Here is a 21,602-nt window from a genome sequence, read left to right on the forward strand (position 1 = left end):
ATAATGGCACAGTCATCCTTTCCTGGCCAGCGCTGCTTACGAAACCATGAAACGTGGTAGCAGCGCGAGCAGCACATTTGGAGAGGGCTCTGCAGAACCTCGGGGGATCAGACGTGATGGGGAGTGAGGATTTTGTCTGAGTTAGCGATGAGAACGCGTTCATAACACCAGCACTCAGTATCTGATTTCCTGTTGTTATGTACAAATGCATGTAGGGGAAAAAAAAGTAATAATTTAGAAAATGTGCTAGTGACAAACTACTTTGAGGCAGATGACCTGGGGGGCTCACTGAAACGTGTCAATGTTTCACACGGAAGCCGGTTTGTGCTTAGTGTGTAAACGCTACGGGGCTGCTCGCAGCCTCCCGTGCTGACGGGAGCTCTCGGTGCTTCCCCGGGGCCGCCCTGCCCGTTACCGCCCCCCCCACCCCGGGGCCGCCTCAGCGCCTCAGGCCCCGCGCTCCCGCCCGGTTGCCAGGCAACGCCCCCCTCCCTCAGCCAACGCCGCTCCTCCGCTCTCCGATAGGCCCACCTTCCCCGCCGCACGCTGATTGGCTCTCCCCAGTGCCTCTCCGCGCCCCTCTCCGTTCTCATTGGTCAATCCGCGCACAATCCCCGCCCCCTCCCCATCCCGCTCTCCCCACCCCACCCTCCCCTCCTTTTGTCCCTCCCCGGCCGCCGTCTCCCCGGCCCGTACGTGGCAGCGGCGCGGAGCTGACCAATGAGCGTCGGCCCCGTGCCCCCGGAAGCGGCGTGGCTCGCGACCGGAAGCACCGTCCCCTCTTCCTGCCGCCCCGCCGCTGGGCTCCGCCATGTCGGCGCTGCGGGCGGTGCTGGCGCTGCTGGCCGCGCTGGGCGCCCCGGCCGCCGCCTACTTCGTCAGCATCGACGCGCACGCCGAGGAGTGCTTCCTGGAGCGGGTGCCGTCCGGCACCAAGATGGGGCTCATCTTCGAGGTGGCGGAGGGCGGCTTCCTCGACATCGACGTGGAGGTGAGGCCCGGGCCTGCCCGCGCGGGGGGCGCGCTGAGGCGAGGAACCGGGACGGCAGGGGGCTGGGGGGGCTCCGCGTGGTGCTGGGCGGCGGGGGGGCTGCCCGTGGCCTGGCTGCGTGGCTGCTCGGTGGGTGGTTGCCCCCTGCAAAGCGTTAAAATCCGTAGGGGAGCAGTAAACGGGAATTGTTCTCGTCCCGGTGGAGGGCACCTCGCTGCTGGCCTGTGGTAACGCTAACGCGAGGGAGCTGCTGCTGAAATGGAGCGGAGCTCTTTACGTTTGCCCGATGGCCCGAAGCAGGAAATAGTCAGGAAGCCGCGAAACCCCGCTCGGTTATCGCCGGTGGAACCTCGGCAGCTGGGCCTGGCGGCCTGCTGGGGTGGGAGACATCAGGCCACGGCGAGCCCGAGCGTTCGCTGCTCTGGCCCTGTCAGAGAAGGCAGTTGCAGCACTACAGGGTGTTATAGCCAAAGCCGTGTTGACATACTGCAGGATGCCCTTTTTTCCTTTTTGTTTCCTTACAAACACCGGAGATAAGGTTTCTCTGCAGTTGTTAATTTGGCTAACAGCCAGCCTTGTGGCCGGAGTTGCAGCCAGCTCACATCTCCCTTGTTGAATGCCTCTTATCTTGAGGACAGATGGCCAGTAATCGCAGCCAGAGGGCGAGGCTTCTACGTGGCTTGCCTTACTGAGAGTTTTAGAGATTCCTGTGCAGAAAAATGCAGCGTTACTTTGGGTTGTGGGAAGGAAAACAAAAGAATGCCAAAGCAGTCAGAGCATGGGTGCTGTTGTGAATCTGACTAGATAGCTTCAGGATGTGCATGCGATCTGTCATGATGCATTTTAAAGCGCTGTATGTTAAATAAAATGTATGATATCTTGTTTTCCCTGTTCAGATTACAGGGCCTGATAATAAAGGGATTTATAAAGGCGATCGAGAGTCCAGTGGAAAATACACATTTGCTGCCCACATGGATGGAACTTACAAGTTTTGCTTTAGTAACAGAATGTCCACTATGACTCCCAAGATAGTGATGTTCACAATTGATATCGGGGAAGCTCCAAAAGGGCAAGATATGGAGACAGAAGGTGAGGAAGACTCCTGGAAAGAAATTAGCTCCAGCTTGCGAGCTTTTCCGTACATGCATGACTTGTGAACTTGCCTGGCATTCTCAGAATTCCCGATTCTTCAGGCGGTCTAGGTAGCTGTTCTCTTGCACAGCTAGAACGGATATGGATGTTTTTAGACCTCGTGACCCAACTTAATGCAGAATCACCAGGGAATCTCTTGGCCATCTGCAGAAACTAATGCTCTCATCCTTTAGTCTTTTCATCAGCCTCATTCTCTGATTTCTAGTTTGCTCAGCAGTACGTAGATTACTACACGCGTTAGTTGAGCTCTTTGATAAATGTGCTAATAAAAAAAAAAGCTCTTAGCCACGTAAGTTACTGTTTTATCTGCAGCCTTTTGTCCTGTACTTGTGTTCATCTCTTACACTTTTCTCTAGGTGGTGGAGATACCTGGGATGGTATGTGTCCTGATTTTTGAAAGCTCATTAGCATCTTGTCTTTTGCAAATGTTTATTCACTAACAGCTAACGTTTGCTTTTTCTCTGTAATGTTTGTTTGTAGCATGAGAATGTCTTTTTAATAAACTACATAAAAGGTCTGATTCTGAGCAATGCTGAGCACCTGCAAGCTTCCATCGAGGCGTTTATGTACTTAGCAGCTCTTGGGATCGGGTCCTTCAACGGGCCGAGACAGTTGGTCTTCAGTTGGTTATTTATGGCTAATGCAAGACCTGATTAGGAGGATTTTAAGGGAGAATTGAACTAAAACAGTGAACATCCAGGAATTAGATATTTTAGATGCTGTTTACTTTCACTGAAACAAGTGTTGGATAATCAAGGGCTTTTGGAAGCAACAAATTCCATCTCCATTATGAATTAGCAGTAACTTTACAAGAAAACTTCAAATTTGTCATTTGCTGTAAAATAAATGTTTGGGTAACAAGTTCTAAAGTTTTCTTTAGAAATTGCTAACTAAAGCTAGAAGGAAAAGAAGCCTTTTTTGTTATTTTAGCAAGTAAATAACTGTGTGCCTTGAGTGCTTGATAGCTTTTGAACAAATTTAACACATTCCTAACTTGAACTTTTTATAAGTCTTTTTATTGAATCTGAATAGACTCTAAATATGCATCATAAAGAATATTAATGCAGCTTTAACTTTTAAGGCAAACACTTTCCCTTGAGTGTGCTTTTAGTGGATTTAAACAATCCCTGCAGCTGTGGTTTCTTCTCTTACTAATAACTGCACGCATTGCAGTGACCAGTTGGCCATGAAAATAAGGGATTTACAATATTAGCAAAGTGTGTGTGGTTTAGACATCTATTTAGGTTTTAATTATAGCTCGTATGAGTGTTACTCTGTCTGTGGAATGACTGCTTGAACTTCTCTTGGTGCTAGAAAACTTTGAAAATCCCTTGCATCATTCATAATTTTTCTAAGTGAGCAGTTCTTTGAGCATGAAGGTGTTTAAAGGACTCTGTGATTGGCAGGGCACTAAACCTCCAATCTCTGATCCATCCATGTGCTGAATTATCTCAAGCTAATTTCCTGTCATTATTAGTTTATTTTCCTACTCTTCTGCTTTCATGGCATACCAGAACCTGCCCTGTTCCAGGCCCCTTTGGCAATGTTTCTGCTGAATGCCGTGCTTCAGCTAAACAGGAAGATCACAAGATGTGCCACTGCTTCAGAAAGTCATCTCATTTTGCCAGCATCATGATCTTAAGCTAATTCCTCAGTTGTTCTATTTTTGCAAGCTTAACAACTAGAAAAGGCTGTATTGTGAAGATAACTTGCTTGGAATATGTTGAAAGGTATTTGCGAAATAGCTAATGGTATGGTGCTGATCTCATGTGGTCTTACGCTCTGTTTTTCTGGAGAAGTATGTCCAGATGGGATACAAGTGGGCTGCACTGCCTGTCCTGGGTGTCCTCTGCCACCCAGAGAAAGGTGTTTTCTCGCTTGTTAAATACCATGGAGATGTGTTAGGAAATGTGGCGGTGCGGTAACAAAACCTTATGGTGCTGTAAGGCTGGGAAGTGCAGTTGTACGGATTGCATTTCTCAGAACTTCCTCTGTGACAGGAAGCTAATTACAACTGTTCGTATGTTCTAACAAACTGGTTTTGGAGTCAATAACAGACTTTCTTCTGAAATTATTCTGCAGCTCATCAGAACAAGCTAGAAGAGATGATTAACGAGTTAGCAGTGGCCATGACAGCCGTAAAGCATGAACAGGAGTACATGGAAGTTCGTGAGAGAATACATAGAGCAAGTACGTGTCTTTGAATTAACTGCCTTCTCCCCTCTCGAATGCATTTGAAATCATCTTTTTTTTTTAGGTTAAAGTCCATAGCAGCTTTTTCATGTTACTAAAACATTTAGAACAAGTCCTGGAAGTTCTGTCAGTATGGTAAAGAACGTGATTGACACTTGCTATCTTCTTTAATTTGGCTCATCTCTCATGTAATGAAGATCATTATGCAAAATAATCTTTGCTTAATTGGTGTAAATTCAGTAATTCTTTGAATGTCTTACTCATGAAGATAGCAGTAACGGTGTCGTTCCTAGCACTGGACTAGGACTATGGTTCCTAGTGCCTGTCAGGAATAAAGGGCTAAGACTGCAGAGTCTCAGAGCACTTGTACTGACATAATACAAATATCAGTGATGTAACTCGAAGGTTTATGTGCAATTGTTCAGTTTCCGTGACTAAATAAAATATGTTTAAGTTTGTTTTAAACTGTTGCTTTTTTTTTTTTTCTCCTAACAGTTAATGACAACACAAACAGCAGAGTGGTCCTCTGGTCATTCTTTGAAGCTCTTGTACTAGTTGCCATGACACTGGGACAAATCTACTATCTGAAGAGGTTTTTTGAAGTCCGAAGAGTTGTTTAAGAGTACTGTTCCTGGTCCTGGATTTCAGTTCACTATCTACCAAACATCCTGGTCACAAAAAAAGAGTCATTTAGTTTCTAAACCCTCTTTACTGAACTGTAAAACTTATTTGCTTACGTTCCTTCCTAGTTAAAAATGAATTGTTTTTATATATCTTCTGTAGCAAAAGCTATGCTGAAATCTCATCACTTGATTGGCATATTTTTTTCACTTCAATCTGCCTAGTCTGTATGCTAAGCGAGGTCCAAGCAAGCTGCAAACGCTGTAACTCAACTGTAGTAACAAGCAATGTCGATGTCTTTTCTAACTTTCTGTTTTCATAAGTACTTGCAGTTCTGTCTAGGGAAAACGGTACAAGGCCCTAATGTGACTTGCATTTTTCACGTCTTTAGCCCTGCAGTAGGTGTTATGAAAGAATCTCTTCTTCACATATAGAAACTGCCAAGGAGGAGCGATTGGAACCTTATTCTGAGGAACTTTATTCTGGTAATGAATGGAAGACAGATGACAACTTCCACTCTAGTATGTATACCTGCTTAAAATTGAAAAGGAAGTCTTTAGTAACAGTCCCAAGTACTCCAACTTATTTCTGAAGCTTTTTAATTAAGTGGTCGATTATCAAAATACATTCTCTCCTCTACCGAGTGTTCACCATATGGTTTTTAGTCTCTCACCGGTTTCCTATCGAAGCCAATCGTGCAGTGTCTTGGCAAACAATAGTTGGCCCTTTGGTTTTTGCAGCTCCAAAGCTCAGCCTGTTGGTGCTATTGCAGAATGCAGTAGTGTTCAGGAAATCTGGATTCCAGATGCCAAAGGGTTAATGATTCTGGGGGTTTATTGCGATGCTATGCAGCCCTTGTATTTAAGTTAAGTGGCAGCCTCTGCCATTAACTGGTCATAATTAGCATAATGCTAAATACTGGTGTGTTTTCTTTTTCAGGCACATGTAGATTTGTTTTTGTATAAAGTTACTTTCCTTGGTATCTGATGATCGGTTTAAAATTAAAGCAGCGTCTGGTGTGGGTGCTGAGCCAGGATTATGTTGTGACTGATGTACATTAGTTGTAATCATTTTTGGGGTGGGGGGGGACCTTTTCCAGGGGGGAGCCTCTACAAGTTACACACAACAGTTTTGTACAATTAATTTAAAATTTGTTACAGGTTTTCATGTTCCAGGTAAAGATTTTTCAACCTCGGGCAAACACTTGCAGCAGTTCTTCAGCAAGGTGGCTGTTACACCTTATTGCAACTGTTGTGTGCCAATATTTTTGTGTAAAACACGCAAAATTGAATTCTAAGATGTACATTTAAAATTGCTTGTGAATCTACATATGACCCAGGTTCGATAAAATAAACAAATTCTTTAAAAAAAGAAAAAGAAACAAGAAAGCTTGTCTCTTTCTTCTTTGAGCCTACGAGGGGCTGCTTGGCACTTGGAATTTTTTTTTCGTGAAATATTTCTTTGGGTGTTGGGAAGTTGTTAGGCTGCTGCCCTTGTGTTGAAGGAATGAAAGGTAATTGTACACTGGCATTCGTGGCACTGGGCTCTGGCACTGCAGGGCTTTCAGCAGCGCCTGAAGGGGCGATTTCCCTTAAAAACGGGATTTTTTTGTGGTACCTGGGGCTGCCGCGGGGCGTCGCGCAGGGCCGGAACCAAAGCTCCGCGGGGCGAGTTTCCGGGGGGGGCCCCGCCGCGGCCTGACGCTGTGAGGGGGAAGGGCCGGGCCCTGGCGGCGGGACCGGGCCGGGATGGAGGCGGTGACGGAGGGGCGCTGGGAGGCGCTGCCCGTGGCGCTCAGCCCCGGCGTCCTGCGGGCGCTGCGGGGCCTCGGCTTCACCGGCATGACCCCGGTGCAGGTCAGGGGGGAGCCCCCGGCCCCGGGGGAGGGGAAGGAAGGGGAGCTCCTGGCTTTGTGAGCGTTGTGCAGGCGCTCGGTCGCAGCCCTGAGGCCTCCCCTCAGCTGTCCCCTCGCTCGGGTGGCTTCTGGAGAGCTCTGGTGGCTCCTGGGGGGAATTTGGGCTCGTTGATACTTACTTCCAGCAGCGCAAGTTGAACTGTTCCTGTGATATTTCTCTTCCAGTCTGCCACCATTCCGCTCTTCATGAGTAACAAAGATGTCGCCGCGGAAGCAGTGAGTGTTGTGAACCGCGGGAGCCTTCTGTTTTTCTCGGTTTGTCTCTGGTGCTGAGGAAGGGCTGATTCCGTTTCCCATTTCACAGGTAACAGGCAGCGGCAAAACCTTAGCCTTCGTAATTCCCATCCTAGAAATTCTTCTCAGACGGGAGCAAAAATTGAAAAAAATGCAGGTAAGATTAAGATGTTCAGTTCTGAATGGTTTACTATGTTCTTATGATCCCTCAGTAAGACTGGGGACCTCAGTGAAAGCACCAGTCAGTCAAACTGAATACACGTCAAATGTCTGTGTGCTCAGTTCAGGTATACCAGGAACAACAAACTGTAAAAATTGAAAACAAATATTGGGGTGCTTTCTTTGCACTTACCTTACAATGGACAATTTTCCTGCAGTCTTTCTCCTGTTCTGTTACTTTACATAAATTCCTTCTGTCTTCTGGTGCAGGTTGGAGCTATAATTATCACACCGACAAGAGAATTAGCTATTCAAATTTATGAGGTTTTGTCACACTTCACAGAACACTTCCCCATGTTTAGGTGGGTGAACTTCAGGCTTTTCATGACCTCTGTTCCCTTTCCTTTGGACTTGTGTCATTTGTAGATTAGCAACATTCAAAGGTGACCTAAATCTTTCTGTTCTCTTGTTTTAGTCAGATTCTTTTAATAGGCGGTAGGAATCCCATGGAAGATGTTGAAAAATTTAAAGAACATGGGTAAGTTGATTGGCAGTAATTTTTATCAGTGCCTTGCAACTCTGATTTTCTCCTTCTCGTTAAAACATTCAAATTATGAATTTGGTCTTGCTGGTGGTAAAATTTGATGGTACTGCATAAAAATGTTTGGTATATGGTGAAGAAATTGTGGATTCTTGAGTGGGATGCACCATCCTGAGATGGTAATGAGATGACAGGAAAGGCTCACATGAAATTGGTACAATTTATGTGCTGTCCTAGTAAAGCACAGCGTACAGCCTGGCGAATTAAAAAACTGTTTTCACTGACAGGTTTTCAGTTCCTTCTTTCGTTTAAACATTTTACTAGCAGTAGACTCTGGTGAGATTCTATGTTGAATCATTTTCTGGAACTGCTTGGTGCTGATACTGATGGGGAACCTTTGGAGCAATTATATTTGCTGCTGGCTTTTGCATGGAGGTACCAAATATTTCTTCTAGCTAATGGTTGTTTTCCATAGTTGATGTTCTAAACTTTTATTGCTGCAAATAGTGTGCTTTCTCCTGAGGGCTTTTTCTCCCCTCAACGTACTTCCTGAGAGGTCCTGAAATAGGAGTACAGTGGGAAATAGCACAGGAATTGTTTTATTGAAGAGTGCAGATGTGTGCTGTGGTAATTGTTAGCAGATCCTCCAAAGTCCTTGCCTTGTGAGGTTATAAAATTGCTGTATGTCGTTAACCCAAACAGTGGGAACATCATTGTAGCTACGCCAGGCCGCTTGGAGGATCTGTTCAGAAGAAAAGCAGATGGGCTGGATCTTGCAAGCTGTGTGAAGTCTCTTGATGTGTTGGTGTTAGATGAAGCAGACAGACTTCTCGATATGGGCTTTGAGTCAAGGTATTTAAATACTAAACTCCAGTTATACTTCTGAAGTTTTAAATGAGTTCCTGTGTGATTGGTGTGAATGAGCCTGGCCTACAATAGCCTCTAAACTGAGATTTGTTCTGTTTTGGTCTTTTACCTCTCTTGGCTCTGCAGACTACATAAAGCAGTTGCTAGAAGGGGAAGAGGATTGGGAAAAGGTGATTCCTTGATGAGTACAAAACTAAAGATTTATTTTTTGGTGATATATATTAGCACATACTCATCTAAGGGCTGGTATTTACACACTGCAATGACTTAAAACACTGTAACAAATAAGCTGTGACATTCTTTGCCTTTTTCTCAAAAAATTATGATGGTTAACTGAATAGAAGATGCTGTATAGTTGGCACTCAGTAATAAAAGCTATTTTTTTTAATAAACTCACAGTTCCAGTGATTAAACTTCTGAGGAAGATCTTGGGACATTTATGTTTTACATGTGCTTACTTGCAGTTTAAATGCCATTCTGGACTTTTTACCCAAGCAGAGACGGACAGGTCTGTTCTCAGCGACTCAGACTCAAGAGGTGGAGAACCTGGTGAGAGCAGGTCTCCGGAATCCTGTCCGCATCTCGGTGAAAGAGAAGGGAGTGGCAGCAAGCAACACACAGAAAACTCCAACACGCCTGGAGAACTACTACATGGTGAGGACTCTGTGCCTTGTGGTATTTTGTTGCTCCCTCTCCCTTTTCCCTGGTTCCATCAAAAGGTTTTTAAATCTTGGCCAGTTCATGGCCACATTAACAGGGGAATCAGAAGTCTCAAAGACACAAAGCTCTTGCAAGTCCTCTGAAGATCAGTAACCAAGATGGGGGAAAAAAAAAAAAAAACAACACTAAATTAGCAACTGTCAGGTCAGTTTGTATCAAGTCCATTTACTTACACATTTTTTTTCCTTTGCATTGTGTAGATATGCAAAGCAGACGAAAAGTTCAATCAGTTGGTGCACTTTCTTCGACAGCACAAACAGGAAAAACATCTAGTCTTTTTCAGGTAATTCCATTTAGCTTTCACAATGAAAACAGAGTGGTGTTTTATTACTTGAATTTCAAAACTCTGCCCTGTGTTGACAAGGACACAACTACTTTAAAAGTGTTTCATTTTAATAGCAGTCTTACAGAATATGCTAATTTTATACATATTTTTAAAGTAAAATGTATATATGTTATATATGGTGATTAAAAAAAATGTACCTCTTTTAAATAAAAATAGGCAAAAGTGGCTGTTTTTGAAAGGGCTCAGACCGCTCTAGCTTGACTGCCTAAATCAGATGAAAAATGCAGCATAATCTTTTGCATTTCTGTCATCATCACAACAGCACATGTGCCTGTGTGGAATACTACGGGAAGGCTTTGGAGTCCTTAATTAAACAAGCCAAAATAATGTGCATTCATGGGAAGATGAAACACAAGCGTAACAAGATTTTTACCGAGTTTCGGAAGCTCCCAGGGTAAGACCATACAAATAGGCTAAGCCAGCCAAAAGTAGTAGTACAGGATATGAAATTGTCTCTGAAAATATGCTTCTCTCAAATGACAGTTTAATGAAAAAAATGCTTTTTCTTCTTCCTAGAGGCATCTTAGTTTGCACTGATGTGATGGCCCGGGGCATAGACATTCCAGAGGTACACTGGGTTTTGCAGTATGACCCACCTAGCAGTGCAAGGTACAACTTCAGATCTTAAGAACCTTTGCTTGTGCTCATGTTATCCTACTGTTAGATACAAATTGAGAACGCAGAGCTGTGGAAAATGCATTTACTTGTTGCCTGAAAGTTGGTCTGAGTTTGTGCAAAATAATGCATGAACAAGGGAGGATGGAACATTGCACTTTAACTTGACATCAGTTACAATAAAAATGGTGTGTCGTGCAGAAGTCAAACAGGTTGTCACCACTTGCACTTGTATGAAGAGGCTTTCTGTTCTAAGGGTTAGTATGAGAATACCAAAGAAGTAATGAGGTGAAACTCCAGGGTGAATGAGAGCAGAGAGCGGGTACAGAGCTCTTCTAGGAATGGTACATTGGAAGCTCATTTGAAAGGAGCTTTTCCATGTGTTTTGACTTCTATTGCCATAATTCTCCTGTTGCTAAAGTTATTAGGTTAGTTCAAAAATAACCAGCACTCTAGGTTTTCCATTCCATCAGATTTGCCCTTTTGCTCACTAACACTTCTGAATCTGACTGAGCATCTCTTAAATGAGCTCTGTTTTGTTTCAGTGCCTTTGTGCACCGGTGTGGTCGAACAGCACGGATTGGCAATGTCGGCAGTGCTCTTGTATTTTTGCTTCCCATGGAAGAATCCTATGTTAACTTTCTCTCAATCAACCAAAAGGTTAGTAGACTTTTATTCTGTTAGGCAAGGGGACAGGCAAGCTCACCAGAACCTTACTGACAGTGATGTTGAAATCCAGATTCATAGCACTTAAGATCATATGCATAGATAATGTTCTAGCAGAGTTACATAATAAAAAAAAAAAAAACAAAAAAAAAAACGAGCGGCTTATTAATCACCAAATTCAGCTGTTAGAATGTGATTGCTACCTGTGTGTGTTTTTTTTTTTTTTTTTTTTACTGAATCTTTGATAGGAACATGTGATGCATAGATTATGGAAAGGTTTTGATTTTCTAACGGTGTGTAGGTTCAGCATTTCCATAAGGCAGCAAGGGCTTACACTGCTTCTGCCTCAGATCTTACCACAACCACTTTATATGCTACACCCTCGGAGCTGCTGAAAAATGGCCAGAACAAATTTGTTCTTAACTTGGAATATTTTAACTTGAATTATTTCCTGGTCCTGCATTTATGGGATTAATTGTTTGAGTTCTCTAGAGGCCTGCTAATGGGAACATAGCTTGATAAGGCATGAGATAAAGGTGTTGCCTTCTCTTGAGCTGTACTGTGTGAGCTCTTGTGCTGGGCTAGGATGATTGTTTGTGGGACTAAACAATGAACTGGAGTTTTTAAATGACACAGTAAAAGATGGAGAACTGGGCTCAAAGCTTAGTGAAGATTAACTGGGAAGAAGCGTGTGTTTGAAGTTTCTTTCACAGCACGTTTTAAATCGTTCAGCTGAACTTTTTGTTTCTTTTTTTGGTTTTCAGTGTCCCATGCAGGAAATGAAACCACAGAAAGATGTGTTGGATCTTCTTCCAAAACTGAAGTCTATGGCCCTAGCTGACAGGGCTGTGTTTGAGAAAGGGATGAAAGCATTTGTGTCTTACATCCAGGCTTATGCCAAACACGAGTGTAATCTGATCTTCCGGATAAAAGGTAATTCACAGCAGGACTGGTATCTTTTACTGTTCTTCAGAAGACAGTGTTTGATTTGGCAAAAAAAACACAACATAGTAGTGTTATTCAGGAGCTACAACTACCCATTCCTGTTCTCAAAGTTACTTTCTGCAATGTCAGATTCTGACAAAACTCCTATTTTCTCAAGCAAATCAGACAGAAGATTTAATTAGCAAGTTTGACTGAAACAGACATAAGCACAAGTAAGCATGACTTAGCATTGTTACTAGTATAAAGTATAGAATGAAAGATAACTTAAAGAGTCATAAAAAAAATAACTTTTTATCTAGTGGGATAATCTTTATAATCTTTATTTTAACAGATCTGGATTTTGCTACTCTTGCGAAAGGTTTTGCCTTGTTAAAAATGCCAAAGATGCCTGAACTAAGAGGAAAATGTTTTCCAGACTTTACTCCAGTCACTGTTAATACAGACTCCATTCCATTTAAGGATAAAAATAGAGAAAAACAGAGACAAAAGCAACTAGAGCAACTAGAACAACAAAGAAAGGAAAGACAGGAAAGTGGAGGAAAAAAGAAATTAATAAAGAACAAATCCTGGTCAAAGCAGAAAGCCAAAAAGGCGAAGAAAAAGAAAGCAACAGCTAAAAGGAAACATGAAGAGGTAAACTGTGCCCATTCTCTTAAGAAACATGTCATTGTTATAACATCGGTGCGTACTTTGAAAAGGCAGAGAGCAAAGGGATTTTAGTCTGACATAAGTGAGATGCACTGCAGAATTACAGACTGAAAATTAACTTTCTAGGCCCTTGACAGGTAAAGTATAAAAATAAAAAGCACAGAAGAAGCTTTTCAGAGCAAAACACAAAAACAACTTACTAATGGTAGTGAATAATGCTGCCAGCATAGGCTGCATGGGTTTTCCTTCCACAAGCTCCAGCAGCACTTAATTGGACAGTACTTCGTTGTTGTTATTGCTTTTTAAATTCTCAGTAGGTGTAACAGAGTTAGTTTCCTAGGTAGAACCTGAGTATTATTTCCTGCTTGGACACTCCTGGCAAAGTGTGGGTTGTAAAATTCTGGTGTGTTCAGATGTATAGAATGAACACGGTTTGGTGTTGAATTTAATTTTCTGTTTTTCAACTGCCAACAGGGCTCTGATGTTGACGATGAGGACATGGAAGAGTTGCTGAATGACACAAGACTCTTGAAAAGATTAAAAAAGGGGAAAATTAGTGAAGAAGAGTTTGAGAAGAGACTAACAGGCACCCAAAGCAAACTGAAAGCAGAAACTGTTGCTGACTTAGAGTCTGAATGTTGACAGTTATTCTAACCAGACTTTTATGTTGATATTGCCTATTTCAATAAAACAAAATATTTATAACAAAATAATGATGCAGAGAGCAGAACTGATCTAATTTCTTCATAAAGGGACCTAACAGGTCCCTTTCTTCAGGTATGTACCACAGATCAGTAAGTGACACCACACTTTACAGTGAGTCTGAATGCACCATAAGGTATTTTATTTTACAGTATCAAAATACTCCACCCATCTTTAAAACATTTCAGGTCTTCAGAAGCAGTAGCGACTTTTTTTTTAATCAGTGGTCCATCCACTGGTAGTGCTTTGCCTTAAATTCAAGAAGGCTCATAGTTACTTTAATCCTTATAATGTTGTCTTCTTACCACATCCATATAACTTACATCATCTTCCAATTTTTTACAACTGTGATAGTCGTTGAAGATGACACATTCTGTACACAGTGTCCTTTTTGTTACAGATAGAGTTTAATAAGTTCATCACTGACAGCTGACGGAGTTAACACACCAAGGTCTGTAAACAGTAATGTGATTAGTGATGGTGATGTGTAGTCAATCCAGGGATGCTCCTCTGTTAGATTCTGACTTGTTTTCAGAGTGTCTGCTTTGTACTAGAAGGAAACGAGACCATTAGTTATTACACATCTGCAAGCTAAAACCCCTTTTGGGCAAGGGTGGTTGTGAGCAGATGTTTGTGGTAAAACTGAAGGAAGTCCATTTAAAAACAAGGCACAGGCTGCCACCTTGGTCCCAACTGTTTTGTCTTTTGTACAAACTACAGTTTGTAGTTCTGAAGTGTCTCAATCTAGCTATTTCTTGTCCTCAGCTACTCTTCTACCCCAAAGGAACCATTTTAGGAAGTCAGTGATTGTATCAAGACAACTTACGGCTGTCTGACATTTGACTTTACAATGGAGCAACTCCATATTATGTCAAGTAAGCTAGAGTAGAGACATCCAAATAAATTAAGACATGCTCAGAAGAAAATTATTCATAGACACGTGAGTGGATCTTAGCCTGCTACGAAAAAAAAAATGCACTCCTCTTACCTTAAACTTATCTGGGACATCCTGTTGATTTAGAGGGAAAAGCCTCACAAACTTGAAACTTTCTGCTACCACATAAAATGGCTTATTCTGAGCTTTGGCGCACACAGCAATTTGATTTGTGCCAATCTGTGGAGACATGTAGAGAACAACATGCAGACTTATGCTAGTAGGACATAATATTGCAATATTTTCAACAACAAAAAACCTGACATACTGGATAACACCCCAACAGAGCAAGGATTTTTCAGAAATCCCTGAATTCTTCAAATTTTTAGAGTCCAGAGTTTACAGAATGTTATAGTAAACTCACTACTTATTACCTTGTTAATAATGCCTCCACTTTCAACTACACCTTCAGCACCAACTAAGACCAGGTCCACTTTCTCCATAATGTAGCTGTTGAAGGGGGAAAAAAAGGCATTTTGCACTTAAGCAAGAAGTGAGATTCAGAATTGTTATAGTTTCTTTTGTCACATTTTGGATTTATACTAAGCAGTAGTAATTTAGTAGTTAGCTTAAAAAAAACCACAATGATAACACATGGGAAGTAGAAAAAAATGTAGCTGTTTTGTTTAGCACCTCAGTTCCTTTTTCCAAATATCCCCAAGACCTAAGATCCCTTAGGTCTGCCTCTATTCTTCATTCTAATAGGCAAACATCAAATACTTGTTTTGTAGTAGGCATATTCTGCTAATCATGCATCTAAAGGTGTAACTTGTTTAGCTTGTTTGATGACTATGACAAACTAAGGAACAATTTCTGTAGTTTGAACAAGCTGCTAGGAAACATACATATAATTTAAAATAAAATTGTGACAAACAATATTAAGGTTTAATGATCAGACTTACCCAACTGCAGCATCCAGAATCACAGTCACAGGAATGTCCAGCTTCCTCAGGGCTTTTGCCATTTTTTGCCTATTGAAATAACACATATGAAGCTAAGAAGACTTATTTTAAAAAAAGCTACTAGGATATTTGACGCTAGCTGAAACTTAACCTGCTAACCAAGCTCAAACACAAATTAATGAATACTTGCCCTGCTTGGTCTGGCTGTGATTCAGTAACATAAACGCTGAATCGCTTCTTTGACTCAACAGCTGCTTCTAACACTCTGAGGACCACTCTTGAGTAGGCGTGTGTCAATATTCGCTGTCAGAAAAGATCAGATATTACTTTTTGCTGAACTTTAAAAAAAACTTTAGTTCTGTTAGTGGTGCCAGAGCTTTAATTCACACATCTGTCAACATTAAATAATAACATGATGTTTGTGTACTACAAAACACAGGATGGCAAACACTGTGAGATGGATGCTATGTGGCCAGCCCTGATGCTGTCAGGGGGTGACAACCCCCTAATACTTTAAATGGAAAGTTGATGTTGTGATGCTTCAGCACCTCATAGAAGTAGGCCACTGCTTAATGCTGAATTGCATGGGAACTGAAGTAGGGGAGGGCACAAGCCTTAACAAAATAAAGCAGCGGGTGATGTTATCCCTATGTACTTGCAGAAGCCGTATCAGACAACACTGCCATGAATGTGACTGAACTTCACTCCCCTCCTCTTCTTTTCTCCATCAGTGCAAGCAGCAAAGCACCAGAACAAGAGCAGCCCAGCCTTGGCCTACTTACAGCACCGTCTCTGATGAACGGATGACAGAGCTTGGCGATTTTGTTCCTTGAGAGCGAGACCTTCCTCAGGAAAATCTCCCCGCGCTCGATCATGATTTCTTTGCATTTGGAGTAGTCCTGGAAGAGACGGTGAGGCGTCTGCTGCGAGCCCGCCGCGTCTCGGAGCCAGCAGCGTGGCCGAGCGGGAGGCAGCCGCCCTTACCGAGTACTCCAGCGAGGTGAGGCTGATGAAGCGCAGGAAGAGCTCCCCGCCGGAGGAGACGGCCACCGAGGAGTCCACGCGTGACAGGGTCTCGATGGCGTCCAGCAGGCTGCTCCTCAGGCCCTGGATGGTCTCACCTGGCGTGTGTGGGGAGGGCAGAGAGAGGAGCGCGGTCAGGGCCGGGCCCGGGGGCTGGTGCCTGGCCCCGGGGGGGGGGGGTCCCGGTGCCCACCTCGGTCCCGCTTGAGGAAGCCGAGCAGCGCGCGGATGGCGGCCACCGCCGAGGCCACGTCGGGGTCGTCCCTCAGCTGCGCCCTGAACGCCTCGATCAGGTCTGAAAGGGAAAAAGGAGGCGCCTCAGGCCCGGCCCGGCCCGGCCTGCGCTCGGTCCCACCCCGTCCCCCTTCCGCGCCCCCCGTTACCGTCGGTGCTCATGGCCGCGCTCCCGGCCGCCTCCCCGCAGCCGTGGGCATGACGCGGCACCCCTGGGCGTGACGTCACGCCGGCCCCTGACGCCATTTGGAAGCGCCTCGCAGCGGCGGCGGCGGCAGCGGCATGAGCGCGGGTGAGGCGGCGGCGGCGGGAGGGAGGGAGGGAGGGAGCGGGCGGCCCCCGGGCAGGGGGGAGCTGAGGGCGGCCCTCAGGGGACCCGGTCCCGGCCCCTCAGAGACGGCCCTGCCCCGGGGAGGCCGCGAAGCACGGCGCTGTGTCTGTTGCAGATGATGAGCTGAGCCTGCTGGTCATCGTTATCGACACCAACCCCATCTGGTGGGGGAAGAGGGCGCAGGGGGAAGCGGAGGTACGGCTGCGGGGGCTGAGCTCGGAGGGAAAGGCTCCTTTTTTGCTTTTTTTCCTCAGTCTTATCGAGTGGGCCGCGAATGGGGGTAGCTTGGGGTTCCTGAGCAATGCTTGTCTGGTAGAATGGATGTTAGAATGCCTTTTTAAAAAGACCTGCTGCTGTGTATCCATCAAAGCCTTGTATGAATGCTCCTTATGAAGAAAGGAAGCTCCAGATCTTAAAACCCAAGTTCTTCCAGCTGCAGTTATTCCAAAGCTTTCTTGTAAATTGTTTAACTGTAGATATTATTGTGCTGTTTCTGATTTCTTTCTTTATTTTTTATTTTTTTCAGCAGTTCACCCTATCAAAATGTATCGACGCAGTGATGGTACTGGGAAATTCACATTTGTTTATGAATCGTACCAACAAGCTTGCAGTAATAGCAAGTCACACACAAGAAAGGTATAGGTGCTTCTTACCTGTGTTAAAGTTTAAAGGGGGCTTTTCTATATATGTCTCTTGATACAGTGTAGGAGAAATAATTTGACTTAGTGCCTTACACAAAGCAAGAAAGAGACAATGAAAGTGACAAGTTTCTTATTTAAATGGGTATTTTTTTACCCAGATATTCATGTGTCTCAGGATCTACATGTAAGTGCAGGAATGGTATGTATTTGCTTTTTTAAATGTCTTGGAAGGACAGTAAATGTTGGTATCACACCATTTGGGGTCTGAAGATTTCGTGCCCTAGGTTGCATCTTTAATGTCTAAATTATTTGAAATTATATTTCTGAATATTGCTGTTTAACAAGCTTAAAGTTGAAACAGAAATGCTTTTTACTTCCTTTCTTTCAGCCGTTTCTTGTACCCTGGGAAGCGCTGGGCTTTTGCTGATCTCCTTGGAGATGGCAGTAATTCTGTGGAATCTAATTGTTCTGGCAGCAAAGATGGAAAATATGAATTATTAACAGCAATAAATGATGCAATTGCAGAAGAGATTAAAGATCTCATGACAAAAAGTAAGGAAAATAAATTTCTAGGTTTAATATATTGAATTGCAGAGCACTTAGGCTATCAAGGAGTTTTAGGAATTTTCTTTATTTTGATAATCTAAATTTGAATACGTTTAGAGTAGATAAGTTTATTATGTTGGCACTTGTTGCCTGTCAATTAATCTAATATGCCAAAGATAAAACTTGTAGAATTTAGTATGGTCAGATTGAGCAACTGTCTTTGTAATTTCTGTAACTTGTATTGCAGCTGACATGAGGGGCCAGCAAACAGAAACTCTGTTAGCAGGATCACTTGCTAAAGCACTTTGTTGTATCCTTTTTATTACGGAACTTTCAAAACCTTTATCTGTTTTCTAAGACTGTTTCCTATAATATTAATTGTGCTTCAATATAGGCTTTACAATTACTGCATTTTATAATAACATTCAAAACTGAAATGTTTGCTTAATAACTGTGGGTCATGCTTACTAAAATGTGCGTCATTTACGGTGATGAATACATGGTACAGATATTGCAGTTACTTCCAAGGAATAGAACATAAATTCCTTAACATCATCTAATACAGATATTAACAAGATGAGCAAAGAGGTAAAAGGTAATCCCTTTCTTTTGAGTATTTACACAAATATGTAAATCAGAATAATAGAAGAAAATGCATAACGATCAACCTTGAAATTTCTAATCAATATTTAATTGTTTTTGGACAATAAATGAAATGGCCTGCTTTCATAATAACTCTGAATTAGTGTACAGATACTTGTCACACATTTCTGCTGCTCTCTATGCCACTGGTACTATAAGATAGTTTTGTGTATTTTAACTGAAATAATAAATGTAACACCTTAGGTGTTAGGTACTTAACTGGAATGTTAAATGCTATAGAATTACAAGAGCAAACTACAAGGGATGAGCGTACTCATACATTTTATTTTCTTTTCAATACTTAGCCAATCAGGAAATGAAATCAAGGATTTTGGTAAGAGCTTTGCTGTTACTTTTCTGTTAGTCTTTAAATCTAGCGATACTATGTAGGTTAACAAGTCTGACTTGCTTTATTTAGGTCATAAAAGCTGCAGAAGACAGTGCATTGCAATATATGAATTTCATGAATGTGATCTTTGCAGCACAGAAACAGGTGAAGCTGTCATTTCATTTTGATCTTTTATTAATAAGTAAAAGCTTAAAAAAATGTTCATTTTTGTTATGATTGTGATCTGATTAAAGAATGCTTGAAAAGAAACCTGTCATGCTCAGGGGGAAAGCTAATCAAGCAGTAAATAAATAAATAAAATTTCACATCGCTACATCTTAACATAAAAGGTTTGCTAGACTAGTTTAAGATTCCTGTGTAAGTATGGACAGTAGCCTTTTGTCCTGCCTTGCAGGTAATGTGTACAAGGTACTTTTGCTGGTAGTTCTTTTAATGCCATGTGAGAGAACAGAGATGAGATTTGACTTTGTGTTCTGACCAAGGGAAAGAGCTTTGTTATTGCTGTGGTGGTCCTGCAGCTGTAAAAACATGTATGATGGTAACACTGGTGAGGGTACATTGTTCATAGCTGAATTTCTGTTGTTTTTTGTTTGTTTCTTCATGCTTTTAATCTCTTTGCTTGCAGAGTATTTTGATCGATGCCTGTGTCTTGGACTCTGATTCAGGTCTTCTACAACAGGTACAGACTTTATTTTTACTTGCTGTTTATGTGAATTCATAGGTACTTGATGCTAGGCAGTTTGTCATATTGTAAAGGGAAACGTTACACCCTTTTATATGACATCTTTTGTGCCATTTTATTGTAACATAGATCTGTATTCCTTTCTTCTTCCTTTGGAACAATTACTATAAATTGTTTTCTTCTTTATAGGGCTAAACATATTTCATAGCAATTCACTTTGTTTTTTGAACAACAAAAACACAATGTGGGATAACACAGCAAATACTGTGAGCTTACTAGGGTGTAAATTATGCCTCACAGCACATTATTTGGAGATGCTGTTTTTCAGAATTCTTCTCAAAGGAGGATTGGGGAGGGTAATTAGCAAAAGCCTATAATTTTTTAGATATCATAGAGAGTATCACAGAGACTGAGGTGTGAGTTGAACAATTGAGATGAATGAGAATAACTTTTTTCATTTGTCTCTGGATGTGAGATCATAGTTTATTTTTACACTTTAAATGTTTATTTTCTTTTCATAAGAGCAAGAGAGATACTTCATGATGGGAACAGTTGCTACCATTTCAATTTTTCTCAGTACTTTCATTTCTAGTTCTTTGAAACATGCAGACCTTGAGCAGCATGTGGATATTTTAAATAATGTGTAAGTTTAATCAGACACAACAATCTGATCATGCTTTCTGTTTTCCAGGCCTGTGACATTACAGGTGGCATATACTTGAAAGTGCCCCATATGCCATCACTTCTGCAGTATTTATTGGTAAGATATTTAAAAAGCACTTCAAGTGTTTTTTCCTGTGTTAGATGTGAAATCTTACTGATTTCATTGACATGTTAATACAGCAGTACCCTTGCAATTTCTGAAATACATTTTCATTTATTTGTATAGTGGGTATTTCTCCCTGATCAAGAGCAAAGATCACAGCTTGTGCTTCCGCCTCCTATTCATGTTGACTATAGAGCTGCATGTTTCTGTCATCGAAATCTCATTGAAATTGGTTATGTATGCTCTGTGTGCTTGTCAAGTAAGTTTATAAATATCTAAGATTCTAATTTCTTAAATTCCAATGGAACTATTTTAATGACAGAAATTTTTTATTTTTCAGTATTCTGCAACTTCAGTCCTATTTGTAGTACGTGCGAGTAAGTGTTTCTTCTTGTTTCAGAGTTGGGTGTGAAAATACGTTCAGTGTATCTGATAGCTCTTTTTTTTTTTTTTTTTTCAGGACTGCTTTCAAAATATCACTGCCACCTGTCATGAAAGCTAAGAAGAAGAAATTAAAGTTAGCTGCATAACAACACTACGTAAATACACCATTATCTCCTCCAGTAATTCCATGAAATGGAATGTACTAGAGAAATTGACGGCACTTTTTATAGGATATGAAAGAGAACTGTATGCAGTCTTACAACTTGTTTCTTACTGGATAAATATTTAAATCATATTTTCTACACAGTAACAAATCACTGTATTACCATGTAACCTGTGCTGTTTTAAGTACTAATTCTTAATTGTAATAGTAAGCAGAAGTTGCAGCTTGTTAAGATGTAGATCTTGCAAAGTTAGAAGGTATTCTTGCCATTGCAAAGCTTCTACCTCCAAGTTATTTTCAAAGATAAAGCTCTGATTAGTTTTAGTCCTATGTTGGTGTAAAGATAAGTTATGACTACTCCTGATGTGTAGGTTCTGAGTCTTAGCACTGTGTTATTTGGGGACTTTGACATTGTTAACCTTTGCTACCTATTTTTTGAGTGAAACAGGCTCAGTTTCAGAATAAAGAAACAAAAATTTTCAAGATGGTTTAGAAATACCCCCCTTCCATTTAAAGATGTTAATTCCTCTGCACGTGCACACTCACATGTTTTATATTCTTTTATTCCCTTTGATTGTGATTTTCTCCCAGTTGTGTTCTAACTAGTCTTCTCAAAGGAATACAGAAAGTTGTTATTTCCTACTTAAGGTGCATACAGGAATTTGTGTAGTCTCAACGCTTGCATCATCA

General features: G+C 42.0%; 4 protein-coding genes across 6 annotated transcripts; 3 read left to right on the top strand and 1 right to left on the bottom strand.

Moving 5' to 3' along the window:
* Positions 1-784: 784 nt before the first annotated feature.
* On the top strand, positions 785-5,993 carry TMED2 (transmembrane p24 trafficking protein 2). 2 transcript variants are annotated; one of them, XM_032199121.1, is made up of 5 exons: positions 785-991; positions 1,888-2,080; positions 2,500-2,520; positions 4,226-4,333; positions 4,832-5,993. In XM_032199121.1, exons 1-5 carry the CDS (start codon positions 812-814, stop codon positions 4,954-4,956), a joined length of 627 nt encoding a protein of 208 aa, XP_032055012.1. In that variant the 5' UTR covers positions 785-811; the 3' UTR covers positions 4,957-5,993. The 2 variants fall into 2 exon arrangements, with proteins under 2 accessions (XP_032055012.1, XP_032055013.1); XM_032199122.1 differs by lacking the exon at positions 2,500-2,520.
* A 706-nt stretch (positions 5,994-6,699) lies between these two features.
* DDX55 (DEAD-box helicase 55) lies at positions 6,700-13,321 on the top strand. Its single transcript, XM_032199381.1, has 14 exons — positions 6,700-6,813; positions 7,038-7,088; positions 7,177-7,263; positions 7,536-7,627; positions 7,741-7,803; positions 8,509-8,658; positions 9,138-9,327; positions 9,594-9,676; positions 10,002-10,133; positions 10,256-10,348; positions 10,900-11,014; positions 11,785-11,953; positions 12,297-12,598; positions 13,088-13,321. Exons 1-14 carry the CDS (start codon positions 6,706-6,708, stop codon positions 13,253-13,255), a joined length of 1,803 nt encoding a protein of 600 aa, XP_032055272.1. The 5' UTR covers positions 6,700-6,705; the 3' UTR covers positions 13,256-13,321.
* A 167-nt stretch (positions 13,322-13,488) lies between these two features.
* On the bottom strand, positions 13,489-16,666 carry EIF2B1 (eukaryotic translation initiation factor 2B subunit alpha). Its single transcript, XM_032199186.1, has 9 exons — positions 16,558-16,666; positions 16,368-16,469; positions 16,136-16,272; positions 15,934-16,050; positions 15,342-15,454; positions 15,152-15,220; positions 14,624-14,699; positions 14,304-14,429; positions 13,489-13,865 (listed from the first exon to the last, which is right to left on the bottom strand). Exons 1-9 carry the CDS (start codon positions 16,652-16,654, stop codon positions 13,710-13,712), a joined length of 993 nt encoding a protein of 330 aa, XP_032055077.1. The 5' UTR covers positions 16,655-16,666; the 3' UTR covers positions 13,489-13,709.
* GTF2H3 (general transcription factor IIH subunit 3) lies at positions 16,650-21,553 on the top strand. Of its 2 annotated transcripts, none has more exons than XM_032199187.1 (13): positions 16,650-16,700; positions 16,855-16,934; positions 17,266-17,375; positions 17,769-17,932; positions 18,174-18,236; positions 18,492-18,521; positions 18,874-18,902; positions 18,987-19,061; positions 19,543-19,596; positions 20,291-20,359; positions 20,489-20,624; positions 20,706-20,742; positions 20,826-21,553. In XM_032199187.1, the coding sequence occupies exons 1-13, from the start codon at positions 16,691-16,693 to the stop codon at positions 20,893-20,895; spliced, it is 927 nt and encodes a 308-aa protein (XP_032055078.1). In that variant the 5' UTR covers positions 16,650-16,690; the 3' UTR covers positions 20,896-21,553. The 2 variants fall into 2 exon arrangements, with proteins under 2 accessions (XP_032055078.1, XP_032055079.1); XM_032199188.1 differs by having other exon boundaries at positions 17,269-17,375.
* Positions 21,554-21,602: the final 49 nt, after the last annotated feature.

This window comes from Aythya fuligula, chromosome 17 (genome assembly GCF_009819795.1).
Source record: "Aythya fuligula isolate bAytFul2 chromosome 17, bAytFul2.pri, whole genome shotgun sequence".
Classification (NCBI taxonomy): domain Eukaryota; kingdom Metazoa; phylum Chordata; class Aves; order Anseriformes; family Anatidae; genus Aythya; species Aythya fuligula.